At 37.5% G+C, this 24,050-nt stretch overlaps 2 protein-coding genes across 2 annotated transcripts in view; both read right to left on the minus strand.

Moving 5' to 3' along the window:
* Positions 1 to 2,590: 2,590 nt before the first annotated feature.
* PGM2L1 (phosphoglucomutase 2 like 1) overlaps positions 2,591 to 24,050 on the minus strand; it is a gene marked incomplete at both ends in the record, with an annotated part of 68,921 nt that continues 47,461 nt past the window's right edge. The window contains 8 exons of the mRNA XM_080703695.1: positions 2,591 to 2,693; positions 5,149 to 5,282; positions 14,476 to 14,665; positions 16,292 to 16,421; positions 16,963 to 17,056; positions 19,963 to 20,143; positions 20,964 to 21,061; positions 21,378 to 21,567. Of these exons, the coding sequence (XP_080559821.1) occupies positions 2,591 to 2,693; positions 5,149 to 5,282; positions 14,476 to 14,665; positions 16,292 to 16,421; positions 16,963 to 17,056; positions 19,963 to 20,143; positions 20,964 to 21,061; positions 21,378 to 21,567 (1,120 nt within the window). The remainder of the gene's footprint in view (positions 2,694 to 5,148; positions 5,283 to 14,475; positions 14,666 to 16,291; positions 16,422 to 16,962; positions 17,057 to 19,962; positions 20,144 to 20,963; positions 21,062 to 21,377; positions 21,568 to 24,050) is intronic.
* Positions 13,610 to 14,224, minus strand: LOC308278514 (ras-related protein R-Ras2-like; the record flags this gene model as incomplete). The annotated part of the gene is made up of 1 exon (XM_080718315.1): positions 13,610 to 14,224. One exon carries the CDS (start codon positions 14,222 to 14,224, stop codon positions 13,610 to 13,612), a length of 615 nt encoding a protein of 204 aa, XP_080574441.1.

A 24,050-nucleotide genomic window follows, 5' to 3' on the forward strand; every position in this document is an offset into this window, starting at 1 on the left:
TTTTCACATGATTCTGACATGATTTTCTAGGAGGAGCCGATTCCATAATAGGAATATTTTTCTCATTTCCTAAAACTTGAATTCTTTTTGGTGGCCACTAATAAAGAAGAATAGGTTCACTGTTCATCATAACAACAATTAAACACAAGTAAACAACCCTGTACACAGTTTATTCCCTACCTTTATGGTGTTAGGTTTGTCCTTCAAAAGAAGCATTTCCTATACTGTCTTATTGGCCTTTATCTTGTTTATTTCTACTGTTTACTTCTAATTTATACTTTTGTCTTCTCCCACTTATTGCTTTTCCTTCCCCCAAAGCTCCAGAAAATACCAGTTTTGATTTACATGTTCAACGAGAATGCATACATTTCTAGGATGCTGCTCAAAAAGGAAAAGATAAACAATGCAGCGCCCAAGGCGGAGACGCACAGCGCAGCACTCCTGACAGGCTGTCGCTGAGTAATCCTGTTAGGCAAGTGTGCACTCACTGTCAAGTTCACGTTAAATATCATGCTCAGACAGACTCAAGAGTTTGAACAGAATCAAATAGTTCCCTTAATCTATATATATACTTTGGGAACTTTGATAAACATCTGTTAATTTTAACCTTAGACTAAAAGTTTTTGAGATTAAAATCCAAACATCAATAACTTTTCACCTAAAGATGACTTACGTGTTACATTATATCAAAGCACTCAAATGTAACTGTTCTCTTCATAAGAGAAGAACAGTCATGATGTGGCTTTATGATTATGAATGGGTTGTCATATCACCTTACTTCATTTTGTTTAGTCACTGAAACACAGACTAAAACCAAATATACATGTCTTTCATATAGCTATATAGATATATAAAACATTGACCATACTTTGTAGAATATATGCCATTCCCTAAGTTACAATCTACATTACAAAAGCCAATAAAACAAAATATGTTCTGTACATGTTTAAAACAAGACGAAAAATTCGACACATTTTTCTCCAGTGCAAAGCCTTTGAAGACAAACTCATTCAAAGGTGTTGTACAGCTCTACGTTTAGCTAGCTGTCTATTTTCTATAGTCATACAAGATCCAGCTAAAAGAAAACAAGGAAGGAACAAATTAACAATAGTGGCAATACAGTAACTTGAAAATTATGTTTGGATTGGATGAACTCAACCTAAGTTAGCTAATATTTGCAACAACCCAAACCATAATTTAACCAACATTCTAATCAGTTCTAACTTTACATTATTATTCTTTTAGGAAATAAATTCATTAATAACAGTGCTACCTCCTGTAGCTAATTTGCAAGGCCTTGTTATTGTTACCTCCTAACTATAAGATTCATCTTAGGATGATTAAATAGAACTTCTTTACTAACATTTTCAGAAGATTGTAGAACCAACCAAAAATGACTTTATTAAAAATTTTTTTTCCACATCAAAAAGATAAATAATACTCATGTGGTCAGAAATTCCACAGAAGCCAGCAAGACATTAAAATAAACTGAACTTTAGTTTTAAACAGTAATTTTAGTGTTTAATACTTGAAATCTGGATGGCTTATTTCTTTGAAAAATTAGCATTACTTCATCAGATAAAGGAATTAGCCACTTATAAAAAGGTAATTCAGAAGTGAGACTGGAAAATAAATTCAGAGCTCATCTCTTAGGTCAGATTTTTCTCTTTACTTAAAGATTAAGATAAATGACCCGATTCTAACATGAAGAACCTAAACTACCGTTACTTTAAGCCTGCTTTTATTAATATTTTCTTTTACAACCATAGATTTTTAAATCAATGAACCTATTTGATATAGAGGAAGCACCCATATAGTTTGGAAGATTTTCCTTAACTATCTGAAAATTGACTGATAAAATGGTATTCAATGTAGGAACACTGTTTCAGTTCCTAGCAGACCCTGAGTAGGCACTGGGACATTTGACAAGAACAAAGCCATGAGGAGCGTTGCCACTATTGTGTTTATGTTCAGTAAACAGCAGAGTTTTAAATACATACAGTAAATTTACACCGCACCACGGTCACCTGAAACATAGGTGCAAAACCACATACTCTACATCTGTCCTAAACTAGAAATGCTAGATACCTATTTCAAATACTCTAATTTGCAAATTAATATGTTATACAACAACAACATTTTCCATAACAATTTTGCCAATTTTATAGATTAATTTCCTTAACTAACCTTACGATTATATAACATTGGTTTGCCTTTTTTTAAAACCATGCTATACACAACTATAAGATATGGAACTAAGTTTAATCACACTTCAATAAGTTGAATACTCACTTTGTGTTGTTATGTTTGTGTTAAAGAAAGAATGATGTGTTACTATAACACTTTTAATATAGTGACTTTCAATAAAGATTGTGAAAAGCTTGAATTATTTCCCTCCAGACATGTTTGTTTCAAATTTATACAGTGTGTTTAGTCAGCTGAACAAAAAGGGGAAAAAAAAGAAATGGAAAAAAGATCCTTAGCTAGATGAGAGAGAGAGAGAGAAAGCTGACATAAAGGTATAAGATGGCGTTCTTCATTGCTCTGTCCCGTTTGCCAGTGCAGTCTCAGCATGCCAATGCACTCCTCCCTACACAGAACGCCAGATCAGTCCATTCTTACTGGGCTCAAGAAAATTCTCTATCAGAGCTTCAATGAGTTTCTTTAATTCTTCTTCTAGTAAGGCAGTGTCACTAAGGAAAAAGATTAAGAGTTGTGAAATACTTGTTTTTGTAGGCTTAAATGTGTATAAATTATTTTTAAATGGGCACATACCTGATGAGACAAGTAAATAATTGGTAAACAAAAGCTAAATACATTCAGTTAAAGCAAAATACTCTCAAAAATCATATACAGAGAAAAAAATACCAGTATCATAAACTTAAACTGCGTTAATAGGAGTTCCTTAGGACATGATAAAGAATAAGTTACATTATATCTAAAACATTCTTTTAGATCAGGCAATTTAATAGCTTTAACACCACTCTCAGGTATTATGATAAAATGCCCTCCTACAACACTTTGCAGGATTCTCAGCAAAGGTATTATGGGATAATGTGAAATTATCTTTCAGATAATGTTTAAATAATAATTATAATATATTATATATAATATAATAACTATAGACTTACAGGTAAATCCTTCAGAATCATCGTTGAGGAGTGTGTGTGTGTGTGTGTGTGTGTGTGTGTGTGTGTGTGTGTGTGTTATAATAGGGACTGAACCCAAGGGGAGTTCTACCTCTGAGTTACATTCTTAGCCCTTTTTATTTTTTTTGAAACAGGATCTTGCTAAAGTTGCTGAGACTGGCCTTAAATTTGGAGTTGTACTGGGATTACAGGTATGTGCTGCAATGCCCAGCAAAGACTGCCTTTGTGTGTGATACTGGGGATTGAACCCAAAGCTGTTCTACCTCTGAGCTACACTCACCAGCTCCCTTTTTTTTTCTTTTCTTTTTTTTTTTTCGGGTCTGGGGATGGAACCCAGAGGCCTTTGACCTCTGAGCTACACCCCTTACCCAATTTTTTATTCTTTATTTTGAAACAGGGTCTCACTGAGTTGCAGAGAGCGTCGCTAAGTAGCTGAGGCTGTCTGCGAACCGCGATCCTCAGGTCTCTGCCTCCTAAATGCTGGGATTACAAGTGCATCACCACGCCTGACTCAACCTGCTCCCTTTTTTATGTGTTTTTTCTTTTTTCTTTCTTTCTTTTTTTTTTTTTTTTTGGTGGTACTGGGGTTCCTGGAAGCCCTTCTACCTCCGGGCTACACTCTCAGACCTATTTTTACATTTTTATTTGGAAACAGGGTCTCTTAAGCCAGCGCATGCGGCTGGCTTTGAACCTGCGCGATCCTCCTGTCTCTGCCTCCCGAGTGCGGGGATTACAAGCGTGCGCCACCATGCCCGGCTTATGTTTTGTTTTGAAACAGAGCTTTGCTAGGTTGTTGAGAGTCTCACTAAGTTGCGGAAGCAGGTCTCAAATGTGCGCTCCTCCTGTCTCAGCCTCCAAGTACTGGGATTACAGGTATACATCACCATGCCCAGCTTAGACTGCCTCTTTTAAACTACCTTCACAGTCTTTTACCAGATACACAAAAAATCAGTTTTTATTACTTTAATAATTGTCCTTCATTTTTAACCAAATATAGCACTGCCCAATTTGGTTAAATGCTGCTCTGAATGACTTTAGGAGGCCTTCTTTCTGTCCCTCCCTCACCCAATAGAAATAAAAATTTTAGTGCAAAGGAGTGGGGAATTACAAAATAATGTTTTCTAGTTAGTCTCCAAATTCAGTTTTTAAAAATCCCAGCTGGGCGTGGTGGCCAACTCTTGTAATTCCAGCATTCGGGAGGCTAAGACCAGAGGATCGCAGTTCACAGACAGCCTCAGCTACTTAGTGAGGCCCTCCTCAACTCAGTGAGACCCTGTTTCAAAATAAAGAATAAAAAATTGGGCAGGGGGTGTTGCTCAGAGGTCAAATGCCTCTGGGTTCCATCCCCAGACCCGCCAAAAAAAAAAAAAAAAAAAAAAAAATCCCCTTCCCTGGAAATGTATTGGTCTATGACAACATTATAGGAGGTACTAGTTGTTTTTTTTTTTTAAATTAAGTTTAAATATAGGCTTTGGATATGTTGATTAAACATATTAGCAATTTGTGAGGTATTATTCATAATTCATATTCTTACAAGGAAACGAACTGTGAGATTATGTCAAACCATATTAGGCATAGAAAAATATTTGGCAATAAATAACAGATTATTTGTTGATTTTTGTGTGAGTGCTAGAGTGCCACTGGGTTCAGGCCCTAGTTTCTCAATAAAAGATGCCAGTCACAAAGGACCACATATTTTATGATTTCATTTATATGAAATGTTTGGAATAAGTAAATCCATAGAGAAAGACAGTAGGGGGTGGTTGCTTAAGGATATAGGAGAGAAAATAGGAACTTATTTCTAATGGGTCTGGGACTTCTTTTGGAGCTAGTGAAAATGTTCTGAAATTGATCGTGGTGATGGTTGTACAACCCTGAATATACTAAAACCCACTGAATTGTACATTTTAAATGTGTGAACTGTATGGCATGTGAATTATATCTCAACTATATCTCAATCATTTAAGATATGTATATATCTTAAAAACCCCATTCTCACCTCTGGTCAGGAGACGCACACATCTCAGCATAATACTTTATCTTTGGTTCTGTCCCACTTGTCCGAAGAGTAGCAACACAGCCATTTTGAAAAGTAAATGTAATCATTTGGCTATTTTTACTCACAGGCAGCACCTATGAAAGATGGCAACAACAGTTTAATTAAATCTGGTATATTATTAATTTTCAAGAATTATAAAATATATTCCAATTATATGAGGCATCTGAAGTAGTTTAATTCATAAAAATAGAAAAATGTTGGTTGCCAGGGGCTGGGGAGATGAAGATTGGAAGTTGTTTAATGAATACAGAGTTTTATTCTAACAAGGTAGAAAAGTTCTAGAAATCTGTTGTAAAACAATATGAATAAACTTAACACTATTGAACTGAAGACAAAAATGATTAAGGCAGGAAACTTTGTTAGGTTTTAACCACAATTAAGACATCTTAAATTTAAAAAGAATTATAAAATATAGAAGAAAACTACCTACATAATAGTTCATAAACATACCATTTACTGAACTCTTATAATATTCCCAGCATTGGTTATACACACACACACACACACACACACACACACACACACCATACATATATGATCTCCAGATTTCAACAATAATTCTGCAAAGTCAGTATTACTACCATTTTATGCAGAAGGTTCAAAGACAGTAAACAGCCCACTTGAGACAACCAGACAAGTGATAGAACAAGAAATAGCAGCGGAATCCATAGGTTCCAAAGTTCAAAGTGTCTCTGTATTTTCAAAGCCCTTTCAGTTTACCAGTGGTCTCCAAAGAGGAGTAGACATATCCTAGAGGACATGCAAAAGGTACAGGGTGTAGAAAAAAAATCCTCTTTTTTAAATAAAAAATTTAAAAAGAAATGAAGCTTTACTGACACAGACTATATGAATTAACACCACTATTCTTCCTAGTGTACACACCAGCCTGTTGAAGTCTTTCAAGCAGACTATGAGGGATGACCTATGACAGAGCACTGAATATGGTACTTTCCTTCATGTATTTCAAGCTCTGGCCCTGCCTTTGAGCGCCCTCTCTCAGTCAGTGTGTTATCATATAGCAGATGCTTGAAATAAGACTTCTTTTTCTTTCAGAACATAACATAGCAAGTACTGTTTATTAAATCCTTTATTTAACATGCCAATTCTTTCTATCATTATTGCTATTATATTATATTGAAAATACCATCATCTTTCACCTACACTGCTGAAACAGCATAGTAACTGATCTTCCTGCTGGAAGTTTGCCCTTGTAACACATTCACCAAGTAATTCTTCTTCTAAGCCCACACTCCAGTTATAGACGACTACTAGTGGTTTTCTGAAGGAGAACATGCCTTCTCACTCTAAGACCTTGTACTTACTTCTCCCTTTGCTTGAAACAGCTTCTGTTTCTTTCTTCTACATCTGGTAACTGCAAACCATGCTCAGAACAGTTTCAGCAAGAAAGACCTTTCCTATGCTCTTCCATAAAACCCTATGCACTTCCTGGTAACACTACTAAACGTGTGTGTGTGTGTGTGTGTGTGTGTGTGTGTGTGTGCGCACGCGTGCGCCTCATTTTACTTCTTATTTTGAAATTGGGTCTCATTAAGTTTCCGAGGCTGGCCTCAAACCTGTATTCCTCCTGTCTCAGCCTTCCAAGTTTTGGGATTACTATTCTCTTCTCTCTGTCTCTTATTTTTTTGTCTTGTATTAAATCTATTTCATACCACTATACCTAAATACACTGATTACTAGAATCCTCTTATATATTCACTATCTGTAATCTCTACCACTATACATAAACTTAATACACTCAAACTCTCATTCTACTCAATCCTATCTGCTACTTTACCCCATTCTTGCATCCACTTATCTAGCTTTTGCTCCTTACTCCACCTTCACCACTGAATACAACACAACTTGCCCTTGTATATGCCAGCTGACACCTACAGAGTGAAAGAAAGCTATCAAAAGCAACAAAGATACCAACTTAAGAAACCTGAAATCACGAGAAGGAAGAATAGCAAGGAAACAATGAGCTCCTACGACCCCACAATAACAGAACCTTCCAATACATAATTGCAGAGATCACCAGAAGGACAAATCAGAACTTTAAGAGTAGAAATTATACAGAATTTCCAAAAGGGATTTAGAGAGAGCCTGAAAGAAATATAGAAACAAAGAAACAAAGAATTTGACACCCTGAATAGGAATCAGAAAGAAGCTCTGAAGGAAGTGAAGGATGCAATAATTAAAGTGAAGGCATCAATACAAACTATAAACAGTAGACTAGACCACATGGAAAACAGAGTCTCACTTTTAGAAAATGATTACTCTAAAAATGAACGCATAGTATATAATTTAGAAAAAACAATTTGACAGCATCAATTGGACACTGAAGAGATATGGGCCAATTTTAAAAGAGCTAACCCAGTACTGTGCCCTATGTGTCTTCCATCTGGCTATTCCTATAGAAGAGGGACTAGAAGCTTGAAACCAAAGGAATCAATAATCTTTTCAGAGAAGTAATATCAGAAATTTTTCCAAACACAGAAAAAGAGGTCAACACATGGGCACAGGAAACATATAGAACTCCCTTCAGACAAGATCAGAGAAAAGGTTTACCATGCCACATAATAATTAAAGGAGGAAGAGGGAGAGACTGGAGTGAGAATTGGAGAAGAGCTAAATGTGATGTGTATACCTCTACCACTCTTTACCACATAATGATGTGTAATTATAATGCACCCTCACTTCTCGGCCTTTTGGCTAAGATCAAGTGTGTGCATTAAAATGCACCAATATTTTTTTAAATGCCAAAAAAAGAAATGGATCTACCATGTACAAAACAGTAACATGAATAGAAATAAAAAATGACACATATTAAAACCTGGATGAAATTGACAGATTTCTAAGCACAGTTAACCTTCCTACACTCAACCAAGAGGACAAGCCTAAACCAACCAATAACAACCAAAGAAATAGAAATGGCAATAAAAATTCTTCCACCAAAGAAAAGCCCAGGCCCAGATGGGTTCCCAGCTGAATTCTACAAAACCTTCAGTGAACAACTAATACCAATACTTCATAACATGTTCCGGGAAATTGAAAGAGATGGAACTCTTCCAAATTCCTTCTATGAGGCCAGTATCACATTAATCCCCAAACCAAATAAAGATACCTCAAGAAAGGAAAACTACAGACCAATATCCTTAATGAACATAGATGCAAAAATCCTAAACAAAATACTAGCTATATGCATTCAAAACTATATCAAGAGAATAATACACCATGACCAAGTCAGTTTCATCCCAGAAAAACAAGGCTGGTTCAACATACACAAATCAATACATGTTAGTCACCACATAAATAGAACCAAGAACAAAAACCACATCATCATAGCAATAGATGCTGAAAAAGCATTCGACAAAATCCAACACCCATTTATGTTAAAAACACTGCAAAAAATTGGGATAGAAGGAAAGTACTTCAACATCATCAAGGCAATATACTGCAAACCCAAAGCCAACATTATATTGAATGGGGAAAAACTGCAAGAATTTCCGCTACAGTCAGGAACAAGACAAGGATGCCCACTATCACTACTCCTTTTCAATATAGTCCTTGAGACTCTTGCTGCAGCAATCAGACAAGAGAAGGAAATCAAAGGAATCCACATAGGAAGAGAGGAAGTAAAATTATCCTTATTCGCAGATGACATGATCCTTTATCTGGAAGACCCAAAGAACTCAACCAAAAGACTTCTGGAGCTGATTGACAAATTCAGCAAAGTCGCAGGTTACAAAATCAACCTAAAGAAATCAGTGGCCTTTCTTTATACCAACAACGAATCCACAATGAAAGAAACAAAAACAACAATTCCATTCACTATAACCTCAAAACCAATAAAATACCTAGGAATAAACCTAACCCAAGATGTAAAAGACCTCTACAACAAAAACTATAAAACATTAAAGAAAGAAATAGAAGAAGACCTTGGAAGATGGAAAGATCTCCCGTGCTCATGGATAGGCAGAATAAATATCATCAAAATGGCCATTCTGCCAAAACTGATCTATAGGTTCAATGCAATTCCCATTAAAATACCAGTGACATTCTTCAGAGACCTAGAAAAATCAATCATGAACTTCATATGGAGAAAGAAAAGACCTAGAATAGCCAAAGCAATTCTCAATAACAAGAAACACGCAGGAGGCATTACAATCCCAGACTTCAAACTATACTATAGAGCAATAGTAGTAAAAACAGCATGGTACTGGCACAAAAACAGATATACTGACCAGTGGATTAGAATAGAAGATACAGAAACAAACCCACACATCTTTAGTCAATTAATCTTTGACAAAGGGGCCAAACACATACGCTGGAGAAAAGACAGCCTTTTCAACAAGTGGTGCTGGGAGAACTGGCTATCCATTTGTAAAAAGATGAATCTAAACCCCTATATCTCACCTAACACAGGAATCAACTAAAGATGGATCAAAGACTTAGAAATTAGACCTGAGACTGTGAAGTTAGTAGAGGAGAACATAGGTTCAACACTACAACATATTGGCACAGGCAGTAACTTTCTCAACAAAACCTCCAAAGCTCAGGAAATTAAAGCAAGAATAAACAAGTGGGATAACATCAAACTAAAAAGTTTCTTCTCATCAAAGGAAACTATCAATAACCTAAAGAGGAAGCCTACAGAATGGGAAAGGATCTTTACCAGCCACCATTCTGATAGGGGGCTAATATCCAGAGTATACAAAGAGCTCAAAAGACTCTACACTAGCAAAACAAACAACCCAATCAAGAAATGGGCAAATGAACTAAATAGACACTTCACAAAAGAAGAGATACAAAGGGCTAATAGATACATGAAAAGATGTTCTTCATCACTGGCCATCAGGGAGATGCAAATCAAAACTACACTGAGATTCCATCTAACCCCAGTCAGAGTAGCAAGCATAAAGAAATCAAACAACAACAAATGCTGGCGAGGATGTGGGGAAAGAGGAACTCTTTTACACTGTTGGTGGGAGTGTAAACTAGTTCAGCCACTATGGAGATCTGTGTGGAGATTCCTAAGAAAGGTGGGAATAGATCCACCATATGATCCAGCTATACCACTCCTGGGTATCTTTCCAAAGGGGTTGAATTCAGAGAAATACAGCAACATATGCATACCTTTAGAAGCCAGATTTCTGAAGTATTAATGCCAAATTAAACTGGCCTGAAACAGCTATGCTGCTGACCAACCATATCAACAGATGAATGGATAGCAAAACTGTGGGAAATACACACAATGGAATTCTATTCGGCCATAAAGAAGAACAAAATTATATCATTTACAAGAAGATGGAAAGCCCTGGAGAGCATCATGTTAAGTGAGATCAGCCAAGCACAGAAGGAGAAGATACACATGTTTCCTCTAATATGCCCAAACTAGAAAACACAAAGGATACCAGTGGGACTCCAGATATTAGAGGGGAAATACTAGCTAAGTTTTAATGGAAAGATAGGAGAGGAGAAAGGCCGATCTTGATTAATGAGGGTCTACACCTGAACATGTGTAAAATTATGAATAAGACATGGTTAACCTGGACAACCATTGGTGGGAGGGGGGAAGAGAAAACGGGGGTGGGGGGGAGAGGGCACCAAATATAGTGTAAATGTATACTATTTATGTTCAATAAAAAAATTGTTAAAAAATGACACATATTATTTAATAAAACCTCAGGAGGAAGATAGGTGGCTATGGGACCTGGAGGTCATATTTGCCTTAAGTCTTACATAATGGCAAAGTATGAACTTGTAGCAGTAAGAAGAAATATATAAACTAAGGAAACAACTTGAACAAAAATACATAAATTTAAAAATTATGTTTGTATGTATACATGCATATATGTACATATATAAGTTGTTTTTGTTTGGCTAGAGATATAGAAAGTAAGGTCAGAAAAGGATGTTAAAATTAGAAAAATGTACAGATTTGAAATGATAGGATTTGGAGTTTTATTTTCAACATTATTTAGCATCATTGCACATTGTCTCGTCTCCTTCTTTCTCCCTTCATTCCCCTGCTTCTGAGGTAATGCAGAACAGATGACTGCTTGGGAAGTGTTAAAAATCACCAGTCAGTGTTCTAAAACTATTCAGGAGTGAAATAATGGGTTCTAGTCTTAAGAAACTCAGAGGCCTAAAGTTCTACTATTGTAATAAAGTGTTATAGTTTTTTTAAAAATAGGTACTATTGCCGGGCGTGGTGGCGCACGCTTGTAATCTCCGCTCTTGGGAGGCGGAGACAGGAGGATCGCGATGGTTCGAAGCCAGCCTCGCTGGCTTAAGAGACCCTGTTTCCAAATGAAAAGGTTAAAAATTAGGTCTGGGAGTGTAGCCTGTGTAAGTGTATCCCAGAGGTAGAAGGGCTTCCAGGAACCCCAGTACCACCACCAAAAAAAAAAAAAAGGTACTTTTGCTGGGTGTAGTGACACATGCTTGTAATCCCAGCACTTGGGAGGCTGAGACAGGAGGATCGTGCAGATTCGAAGCCAGCCTCAGCTACTTAGTAAGGCTCTCAGCAACTTAGTGAGACCCTGTTTCCAAATAAAGTATAAAACAGGTCTGGGAGTATAGCCTGGAGGTAGAAAGCTTTTGGGTTCCACCCCCAGTACCAAACACACACAAAAAAGGTACTTTCAGGAGCTTCCAGGGTGATTAACACATGGACTTCTGGTAGGGTTGTGTTCCTGGAGAGATATGGAAGCTCCTACTCTATACCCAAACCCAGTACTGTGCCCTCTGTCTCTTCCATCTGGCTATTCCTAACTGTCATCTTTCTAATACACTAGTAAAAATGAGAAAACTGGTACCTACCAGTTCCTACCTCCAGACTTTTTTTTTTTTTCACTAAGAACACCAAAATGTTTTATATCAGGTTCACCTGCTGAACAACCAATGTGACTTGTAGATGCAAACCCGAATACACTGCTGAAAAGGCACAGAACTATTCAAATTAGTTTCTTCTAATACTCGTTCTTTCACAAAGCCAGTAACATAATGAGTGATCCAGCATTCTCTTGTGATAACAGATCAACTTTAATTCCAGCACCTGAAGCTACCCAGGATATACCCTATAAACGTCACAGGACTGTTGTACACATTCAATAAAGTGACAACTGTGCAATACCACTCAGTATCTCAAAATCAGTAATCAAGTTGAATTGTTTAAACACAATCCACAGAATTAAAACAAAATCAGAAGCCATCCACAGTTACACTAATTGTCAATTTAACGTTTTACACTTAATACTTGAAAAACAGTATCTAGCAAGGGATATTAAGAGTGATTTCAGAGTCTCATCCTGTTGCATTCTATTGGGAAGATTTCTTGAGTAGAGATATGGCTGGCCAAAGGTGCAGACAACCAAGACCAGGCCAGCAAGAAAAATTTTGTCAGTTAAAAGTGAACAGTGAGAGTTAAATACTCATCTTTACATATATACAAGGTATGCTGTGAAAGCATATTTGCTTACAAACATATAAAAATACTTGTTACCTAGTTTTATAAGAAAATAATGTATAAAAGTATATAGCAAAAACATTAATCATCTCTTGACTCTGGAAAGATCAATTCCATATTTTATATTACATCAAACAAAAACAGTTTTAGTTTTTGAATCCCAGAAATACTTGAAAAGAAAGACAGACAAAAATTATTCATTCTTACCCTTAGCATGGCTGTGAAAAGAGTTAAATTAAGAAACCAAGTACACATTGAAATGCCTAAGATCAGAATGAGTTCAAATATTTGGCCACATGGAATACTATCATCTTCAAGAGGAGAAGTAATAACAAAGGCTTGATAAGCAGTTTAATCCATAAATACAATAGGCATTCTGGTATTTTGGCCACTGGAAAACAAAAGCTATAGCATCAAGAAAGGTCTGAGATGTCTCATTTTTGTAGATTCCATTCAGTGTATTTAAGGTTACCTACAGTTGACATCAAAATTTTTAAAGATAGGCAAAAATTCACATTTAAAAAAAAAATTCCCTATGTTTCTATTTAGAGTAACAGTAGGCAACATGATTCCAGAAGTTAAAAATTATTTTGCAACCTATGACTTCAGCTTGGCAAACAGCTTTAGTTCCAAAACTGATTCATCTCTATTAAAATGTAAGCCCTTAAAAAAAGAATGTCTGTGTATGTAGACATATATTTTAAAGGAATCAGACAAATCTCTGAAAGCAGCCTTAGTGTTTCCTTTAAATTGGTCTGGAAAGGACCATTGTATCAGCTTCACTGAAAGGATTAGCCGGCTTCTTGGTCTAAGGCTAACACGGTGATCATTTGTCTAAGGCCTGAAAGGTACCAACATGATGTAAACCATGAAGAGAAGGAGAAGATGAGGGCTTTTCCTGGCAGTCGTGAGCTAACACTTCAGGGATCCTTAGAAAATGACACAGTGGCAGCCTTTCTTGTCTTTTTCTTTTCGAGTTGGTTCTGGTGAAGGAGGACATTCTTGCTCTTGAAATTTCCTTATAACCCGGACAAGTTCATGGAAAGCTTGATCTACATTCATCCTAATCTTTGCTGATGCTTCCATGTATGTTACCTTAAGTTGCCGTGCTAACTGCTGCCCTTCTTCCTGTGTTACCTGTCTTTGATGATCCAAGTCTGCCTTATTTCCAATTAAAATCATTGGAAATTCATCACGGTCCTTCACTCTGAGAATCTGTCTTTGAAACTTAAAGATTTCTTCAAAACTGCCTCTATCTGTGACTGAAAAGACCAACAGGAAGCCCCCACCAGTCCTCATATACTGCTCTCTCATGGCTCCAAACTCTTCTTGTCCGGCTGTATCTAAAATATCTAGCCGGGCTGCTCTGTCATCTATCACGCACTGCTTTGTGTAGGAATCTTCAATGGTTGGATCATAATCTGTTACAAAATAGGACTGGATGAACTGGATGGTGAGCGCCGACTTGCCCACGCCGCCCCCGCCGACCACCACGAGCCGGTACTTCTCCTGGCCGGAGCCGTCCCGCCAGCCGGCCGCGGCCATGGGGCCGCCGCGAGCCCAGCCCGGCCGCGCCGAGCCGCCCGCTGGGCCTGGCTCCGGGGTGCGCGGCGGGCGGCGGCGGGCGGGCACGGAGGCGCGGGGCGAGCGAGGGCACGGCGGCCGCGGCTCCGGCTCCTCCGCAGCGCCTGGCAAACGCTGCCTCCAGCGCTGCTACAAATGGCCGTCTCCCTCCAGACTTTTTGATGGCATGAACCATTAAGTTTTTTTTTTATTATATATAAAAAAGTACTTACTGATTTCTTATTAGGCTGGCTGCTGTCATATCCAGTGGTAATATCCCGTATATGCAGTATAGCAAATGTCCCACAAAATTTTGGATATTCTTTAGGAGAATCAAAATTTCGAAGCCTTTCAAATATATTTTTGATGGTAGGTGGATCATAACACAAGAAATATGAAGTTTTTGACATATGATAACCATATCTGCAACAAAGATTTAAAGTATTAAAATTATATATTTATTTATTTATTGCAGTACTGGGGTTGGAACCCAGTGGCATTCTACCTCTGAGCGACACCCCCAGCCCTATTTTTTTATTCTTTATTTTGAAATAGGGTCTCACTAAGTTACAGAGGGCTTCACTAAGTAGCTGAGGCTGTTCACAAGCCTTAATCCTTCTGTCTCAGCCTCCCAAATGCTTGGATTACAAGTGTGCGCCACCATGCCTCGCTCCAGATTTTAAACAACTCTTTAGAAATTACATATTACAGTTAAGTCTAGCCAGGTGTGGTGGCGCACGCTTGTAATCCATACTTGGGAGGCTGAGACAGAAAGATGGCAGGTTTACAGCCAGCTTTAGCAACTTAGTGAGGCCCTCCACAACTTAGTGAGACCTTGTTTCAAAATAAAGAATAAAAAATAGGGCTGGGGCCGGGCATGGTGGTGCACGCTTGTAATCCCCACGCTTGGGAGGCAGAGACAGGAGTGATCACGCAGGTTCGAAGCCAGTCTCGCTGGCTTAAGAGACCCTGTTTCCAAATAAAAAATATAAAATAGGTCTGGGAGTGTAGCCCAGAGAAAAAAGAGTTCCATCCCCAGTACCACCAAAAAAAAAAAAAAAAAAAAAAAAAAAGGGCTGGGGGTGTAGCTCAGAGGTATAATTCCTCTGGGTTCAATCTCCAGTACTGCAATACACACACACACACACACACACACACACACACACACACACACCATATATAACATATATATATAACACATATAACACACATATAACACATATATAGCATATATAACACACGTAACACACATGTACCACACACGTAACATATATAACACATATATAACATATGTATAACACACATAACACACATAGCATATATAACACACATATAACACACATGTACCACACACGTAACACATATATAACATATATATAACATATATATAACATTTAAGTCCATTACAATATTTTGTAGAAAGTAAAAGTCCCTAATTCAGATAATTTTAATACTTTTTTAAAAGGATGTTAAATGTTCCTCAAAAACAAATTTAGCTGGACATGGTGGTATGTGCTCGTAACCTCAGTACTTGGGAGGATGAGACAGGAGGTTTGTAGGTTCAAGGACAGACTCAGCTACTTAGGGAGGGCCTCTGCAAACTTAGTGAGACCTTGTTTCAAAATGAAGAATAAAAAATAGGGCTGGGGGTGTCGCTTAGAGGTAGAATGCCCCTGGTTCCATCTCCAGTACTCTCCCCCTGTCCCCAAAGAAACCAAATTTAGAAAACTAAGCACAGGCCAGGTGTGGTGGCGCATGCTTGTAATCCCCATGCTTGGGAGGCGGAGACAGGAGAACTGCACAGGTTCGAAGCCAGCCTCACTGGCTTAAGAGACCATGTTTCCAAATAAAAATATAAAATAGGTCTGGGAGTGTAGCCCAGAGATAGAAGGGTTTCATCCCTAGTACCGCCCCCCCCAAGAAAGAAAGAAAGAAAAAAAGAAAGAAAGAAAGAAAGGAAACTAAGCACAGACTCAAAAAGAAGAAAAAAAGGACAGAAAAAGAAAAAAAGAGTAATATCTAGCATGTGAAACTCATAATAGAACTTACTTTTCATAAACCTTAATCAGTTGCTCCTTCAAGGTTATATTCATGGTTTCCAGGTAAGAGGCCATCTCAGCAACGACAACAGCTGCACTCACCCCATCTTTATCCAAAACTGAAGTTCCACACAGAAAACCTGAGGATTAAAAGCATCTTTAAAAGCATCTTCAAAGCCTGGCACCATGCTGCTCTCCTGTAATCCTGGTACTTGGGAGGCTAAGACAGAAGAACTGAAAGTTCAAAGCTAGCCTCTACAACTTGGTAAGGCCATGTCTCAAAAAAAAAAAAGTCTGGAGGCTGAGAGTAACTCAGTGGTAGAGCACCCCTGAGCTTAATAGCCAGCAACACACACACACACACACACACACACACACACACACACACACTTTAGAAAAAGGGGACATTTTAGTTATAATTTCAATAGTTTTATATTTCTTCAGAAGGTCCACTAAATTTAAGAGTCTAGTAACAGACAGATGAAACTTATCAATGATGAATGTATTCAAGGGACCTTTAAGTGCTTTTTTTCTTCTCATGAGAAATTCATCTACATATTTCTGAGTTCTCTGCAGTTTTACAACTCAAAATAAAACACCAGAAGGCAAAAAACTCTCTCCTTAGAATTACATTTTTAAAAATTTTCTCAAATTTCAATGATTTTAATATTTACTACATACCAATAGACTCTTCAAATGCAAAAAGGACTTCTTTCCCATTTTCCAGAAGGTCTTTTATCCTGCTTCCAATCCACTTAAAACCTGGTAACGTTTCCTGAAATGCAAAGAAGCCACTCTAGTTAAGTGACACACTCAGGAATGTGTCAGAGAAAAAACTATCACTAAATAGATATAGCACTCATAGTGATCTTCTGTTTTGATATTTGGTCCACAAAAACTTCCAAAGTGGCAGATAATACATTCATAAAGTGCTATAAATACACACACCACCACTACTGATGACCTACTATTTATACTGCACGGTATCAGGTAATTTATACTAGGTATAATTCAATGTTTATACATGATGATTAATATAGATACAAAGTGACATAAATACCTCTGTTATGGTCATCTGCTATTTATTAAGTACTAAAATAGGTGCTTTACATCTTTATCCTAACGCTCACAAATACTGCTGCTAAAACAGATGCTCAGAGGTTATAAAAATTTGCCCAAGTGCTGCATTTAAGAGCTAGAGGCGAGTGGCATAACACGGGTGGGGTGGGACAGTGAGGCAGCCTGGCTGGGTGCCCGGCTGGCTCCGGGTGGACGGGTAGCAATTGGCTCTGACCCACTGGCGCCTTTGGTTCGCGCTGGAGGCCGCCTCTTCAGAGGCTTAGGCGGGCAGGTGGCTGGAGGTGGAGGAGTCCGTCATGCTGGCGATGGCGTGCACACCGAGCCCTGCTATAGGCAGTTTCCCCAGCTGACCAGCTCCTAGGTGATCCAGGCTGAGTTGATGCTGTGCTGGGTCACGTCCCATATCCAAATCCTTCCCAGTGGACAGATGAAGAATTAAGTATTCCTCCAGATGATGAAGACTGAAACTATAGCCTCAACTCTTTACAAGAGCCAAGTGACAATTTCAAGAAATTATGGACTTCATATTGTATGTTAAAGTTATAAATTAAAGTAGATTGGCCAAGGGGGGGAAAAAAAAAAGAGCTGGAGGCAGGGTTCAATTACACTGCTTCCCAGAAACTGTCCTTTAAATGATTCTATAACCATTAATATAAGACTGTGTATGAAGACTGTGATTTAGTCTCCCCAGGTAATCAAAAGCTATTATGTTTTTAGTGCTGCAACATTATCACTACATGTGCTTGAACAAAACACACCTTTCCATAACACTGTGGCCTAAATAAAGCCACCAAGATGGTTATTAAGTCTGTTTTTGGTAATTATATTTGAGGATTTTTCATCTTGCCTTGTTCCAAAGTCAACAGAAAAAGCATATGATACACACTAATTTTAGAGCTATACTTACCAACTTAAGTTTCCTAATTCATTTCTCTATATTCTCGCCAAAAACAGAAACAAAGAAGGTACTATCCCTCCCCAAAAAACAAACACATTTATAATGCTGGTTTTTAGAATCATGTTCTTATTCTCTTTTGTGCTCATGATATATTCTTCTTTCTACTGATATACACAAAGAAAATATTAACATTATTGTAACTCAGAATCTTAGACTTGAAAAAATATTCAGTTTCTTCTCTTTTGCTATTTGTGTTTTTAAAAGTCTAAGATGAAAAGCTATATTCATAAAGAAAAGCACAACATGAGAAGGAAGAAGGGGGAGGGAATGAGGTGGGAAACTGGGTAAGGGTTAATTGAGTGATGTGTGCATGTATGCCTCTACCATCTTGTACTCCACTAAGATGTATGACTACAATGCACCAATAAAAAAATTTTTTTAAGTACAATTTTCTTCTAGTATAGTATTCAGATCTGTAACTTGACTGTGGCTCAAAAAAATGTCATGGGTGGCACTTTGGAAGATAGCAAAATAAAAGCAACTCAGTTGGCATTAGTCCAAGTAGCTGTAAAAATGGTCAACTTAACTATGTGAGGGTCACAAAAGTTAATGATTGGGGTTGAGAGAAGGTCACTATTTTTTACTTTTAATGAAGAACCACTGGATCCTAATTTCCAATTTAGAAGTCTACTTGAAAGCTTCCTAACACTAGTTTGAAGAGTCTAAACAAAGGGGCTGGCACAGACAAGATGCTGGAGTGGAGTCTCTGCAACTGATGAAGGAACCAGGAACCAGGTTTTCTCAGTATGAAAACCAGATATTGCTTTGTGGACTAATATGTATTAATTTCTTTTTTTTTGCGGTTTTGGGAATGGAACCCAGGGGCATTCTACCTCCGAGCTACATCCCCAGCCCTATTTTTTGTTCTTTATTTTGAGGGTCTCGCTGAGTTGCAAAGGACCTCACTAAGTAATAGCTGAAGCTGTCCTCAAACTGATCCTCCTGTCTCAGCCTCCCAAATGCTAGGATTACAAGAGTGTGCCACCATGCCTGGCTCAATATATATTAATTTTGAAGAAATATCTCATCTTAGTAAAAAAAAACTGCATATAGATAAATTTGACTCAGGGTGTCTAAACTACCAAAAAGTATTAAACAGTCGGGAGATGATGCATGTCTGCAATCCCAGTACTTGGGAGGCTGAGACAGGCGGTATGAGGACAGCCTTGGCAATTTAGCAAGGCCCTCAGCAATCTAAGATGATCCTGTTTCAAAATTTAAAAAAATTTAAATTTGAAAAGGCTGAGGGTGTAGCTCCTAGGTAGAATGCCCCTGGGTCAATCTTTAGTAACAAATGTGCAAGCGCGCACAAACACACTAAATAAGTGTAAATAGAATTAGAAACATGGGCTGGGTATGGTGGCGCACACTTGTTATCCCTGCTCTTGGGAGGTGGAGACAGGAGGATCCCGCAGGTTCAAAGCCAGCCATGCTGGCTTAGGAGACCCTGTTTCCAAAAATAAAAAAGTATAAAATAGGTCTGGGAGTGTAGCCCGGAGATAGAAGGGCTTCCAGGAACCCAAGTACCACAAAAAAAGGGAGAATTATAAATGAAATCAATGAAAATCAGTTATGAAAGGGAGATACCTTTAACATATAAAATATATTTATAAAACTAACAAATGGATATTATCTATTCTTACTTCAAAATGAAATCCTTCTTCAAGTGCAATTGCCTTCAAAATTTTAGAAGAGACAGTGGTGGCTAACATATAAACATTCTTCACATCAGCATTTTGTGATTTGTTTTTCTTCCAGCAATCAAACATCCACCATCCAAACAATGCTGCCAACTCATTCCCTGTGAAAATTTTCCAATGACCACTGTAGAGAGAATGGAAATTCAAAGTCAAGACCTTTCTAGCTTCTCACTAAAACTTTTTGACTACAAGGATCTACAAATTACCATCCTCCAGAAAGGAAAAACTAAAAGCTATTATATGGCACTTTTCAGAAAATATTTACACCAGGTCTTTCCTAATTGACTGGGGTGACCTTTAGGGTAGGAATGGTTTCAATGTCTTTTTTTTTTTTGGTACTGGGGTTCCTGGAAACCCTTCTACTTTCAGGCTACACTCCCAGATCTATTTTTATATTGTTTATTTGGAAACAGGGTCTCTTAAGCCAGCGAGGCTGGCTTTGAACCTGTGCGATCCTCATGTCTCCGCCTCCCAAGTGCAGGGATTACAAGTGTGCGCCACCATGCCCAGCTGGTTTCAATGTCTTTTGAAAAATTATTACCATGTTAAGTTCACTTTTTTACTTAATGATAAAAATTATGATAAATATTTAGGTATTTCTATGCAAGGGCATTTATACATGACAATGGTGAAAACACATAGATCCCAGTGCTTGGGAGGCTGAGACAGAAGGATCGCGTGGGATCTCGGCCAGCCTCAGCTTCTTAATGAGGCCCTCCACAACTAGTGAGATCTTGTTTCAAAATAAAGAATTAAAAAAAATATAGGGCTGGGGGTGTAGCTTGGGGGTAGAATGCTCCCGTGTTCAAATCCCAGTACTGAAAGATATATATATATATATATATATATATATATATAGAGAGAGAGAGAGAGAGAGAGAGACAGACAGACAGACAGACAGACAGACAGACAGACAGACAGACAGACACAGACACTCTACTTACTTTTCCTGAAGTTCTGCTACTGCCAGTCGGTCTGCATCAGGATCTGTGGCTAGTACTACCCGGGCATTTTCTCTCTCTGCCAGTCTCAGAGAAAGTTCCTGAAATAGTGATCCAAAAAGGTAGATTGTACCAAAGAATCTAAACTCAATGCTCATATTCCTAAATGTAGGCACTATGTTAGTGATATGAATTTTAGAAGGCATAACAGTTTGGCTAAATTTAAAATAAGAAGCCTAGAAGTAGGGGTACCTGTCACAGAGATTTCAAATAAAACACAACCTATAGCTTCAATATAATTTAAAAGATATAAATTACAGTGGACTCTGTTTTTTAAGTAATCTTTGAATTATCCATAAATTCTATCTATTCTGATGGCTCAATAAATTAATGATAATTTAAATATTTAAGAAATACCAGCACAGATTCTCCTTCTTCAGGATTTGGGCATTTAACAGTAGAAAAGTCTGGATCTGGATCTTTTTGTTCCGGTACTGGAATTGGAGGCTTAAAACCAAATGCTTGAAAGGCCAACTGAACATAATCATGTCCGACCCCATGAAAGGATGTATGCACAAATTTCAAGGTAGTCTTGGCGTTTAATTCTCTGTAAAGGAAAATCACCATTCAATCAATATAAGAAAATTTGTTACCTGTGATGTAATTACAAACACTTAAATTCTGAGAAAGTGATTAAAGCTTCAGTAGAGCTGAAGGTTAAAAAAAAAAAAATGTAAAGCCGGGCGTGGTGGCACTGTGCTTGGGAGGCTGAGACAGGAGGATCACACGAGTTCAAAGCCAGCCTTAGCTACTTAGTGGGGCTCTCAGCAACTTAGTGAGACCCTGTTTCCAAATAAAATATAAAATAGGTCTGGGAGTATAGCCCGGAGGTAGAAAAGCCTCTGGGTTCCACCCCCAGTACCACCAAACAACAACAACAAAACTATGTAGTATTAACTTAAATTTCAGAAAAAAAAATTAATACAACTATATTCTCACTTTGTAGTTTAACTTCTTGACCTGGATGGTTTCTTTCCATACTCTGTACCAGTATCTTTTTTTTTTTTTTTTTTTTTTGTGGTACTGGAATTCCTGGAAACCCTTCTACCTCTGGGCTACACTCCCAGACCTATTTCACATTTTTATTTGGAAACAGGGTCTGAATTAAGAATAATTTCCTAATGTTATCTAATACCCTACTTGTGTTCACATTTTCACCAAGTGTCTCAAAAACACTTTTAACAACTAGTTTACTTGAGTCAGGTCCATATTATTTGGTTTTTATCTTGCCTCAAGTCTGTTTTAATAAATGTTTCTTCTCTCATCCCCATGTCATTTATTAAAGAAACTGAATCACTTGCCCTAGAGAATTTCCCATATATCAGGTGTACAGATGATACCCTTTGGTATTAACATGTTTCTCTAACCTATTTTTTCTATAAATGGCAGAATTAGATTCAATTCCAAATCTTTAGGTAAAAATATGTGTTATATATATTTTCTATTGGGTCACAAAAAGAGGCACATACTGTCAATTTACTTTCTTTTTTTTTTTTTTTTTTGGTGGTACTGGGGTTCCTGGAAGCCCTTCTACCTCTGGGCTACACTCCCAGACCTATTTTTACATTTTTATTTGGAAACAGGGTCTCCTAAGCCAGCGCGCGCGGCTGCCTTCGAACCTGCGCGATCCTCCTGTCTCTGCCTCCCAAGCGCGGGGATTACAAGCGTGCGCCACCATTCCCGGCAGTCAATTTACTTTCAATGGTGTTAAATTAAGATTCATCAGTGTCTTGTCATCCCGATCCATCCAATATAAAATTTCCCATCAACTTTCTAGGAGACTTTGTTCCTTTTAGTGGGAAATTTTATTTAAAGCCACATCTGTGCTTTATAAGTAGTCATAAGCCTTTTTAGTAACTGATTTAGTATTTTAAGAAGGGGTAAGTAAATCATAGGTTTATAGTAATATTTAAAATTTTAAATATAAATCTATAATAAGTTATTATTATTATTAATATTATTATTTTGCGGTACTGAGGATGGGACCCAGGGACATTCTACCTCCGAGCTACACCCACACCCCTATTTTTATTCTTTATTTTGAAACTGGGTCTCACTGAGTTGTAAAGGGCCTCACTAAGTAGCTTAGTTTGTCCACAAACTGCAATCCTCCTATCTCAACCTCCCAAATGCTGAGATTATAAGTGTGCGCCACCATGCCCAGCTGAATTATTTTGTTTTTATATATGCTTCTCTTATACTAAACTCTTAGTTCCCTGTTGACATTAACATAATTATCCATTTGTTGTGTAACATATATATTTCTATAAAACCATCAATATTACTATCAATAGAACAGCTATCAAATATATTTTTCAGATTGTAGTTCTTTATCTTAGGATTTAAGCCATTAGGAGAATATAATCAAATAAAAACTTTCTTAAAATTGCTTTGTGATTATATTTTCAGTTTGATATATCGTTAGATTCATTTGTTAATTTTCTTTTGCACATATATTCTTTAAAAAACAAAAATGTAAATTAGAAAAGATAGGAAATATATAAAAACAATAAAATTGTTTTAAAATTAACTAAAATTACCAGCGTTTAGCTAATAGTCCAGCCTACTTCTCATTTTGGAAGCAGAATCAATGATATCTTGATGTGTATACTTTTGAAAATAAGGGCCAGATGTAGTGGTGCATGTTTGTAATCCCAGCATTTGAGAGGTGGCGACTAGAGGATCGCAGGTCGCAGCTACTTAGGCACTTCACAACTCAGTGAGACCCTGTTTCAAAACAAACAAACAAACAAACAACCCCAAAAAACTAAAAAACTAGGGCTGGGGGTATAGCTCCGAGGTATAATGACCTTGAGTTCCATCCCAGGTACTGCAAAACACCAAAAAAAAAAAAAAAAAAAAAAAAGGTAAACTAGAGAAAAAACTATAATATGTTTTGTAGAATAGGAAAAATACACTCAGTAAAATACTATTTTTAGCAATAGCATTATCTATCTATGAATTAGTTATAGAAATAGTTATGGGCAACTTCCGGGAAGATGGCGACCGAGAAAAGCGGGGCTTAAGAGC

Source organism: Muscardinus avellanarius (genome assembly GCF_963383645.1).
Source record: "Muscardinus avellanarius genome assembly, chromosome: 1".
NCBI classification, from domain to species: domain Eukaryota; kingdom Metazoa; phylum Chordata; class Mammalia; order Rodentia; family Gliridae; genus Muscardinus; species Muscardinus avellanarius.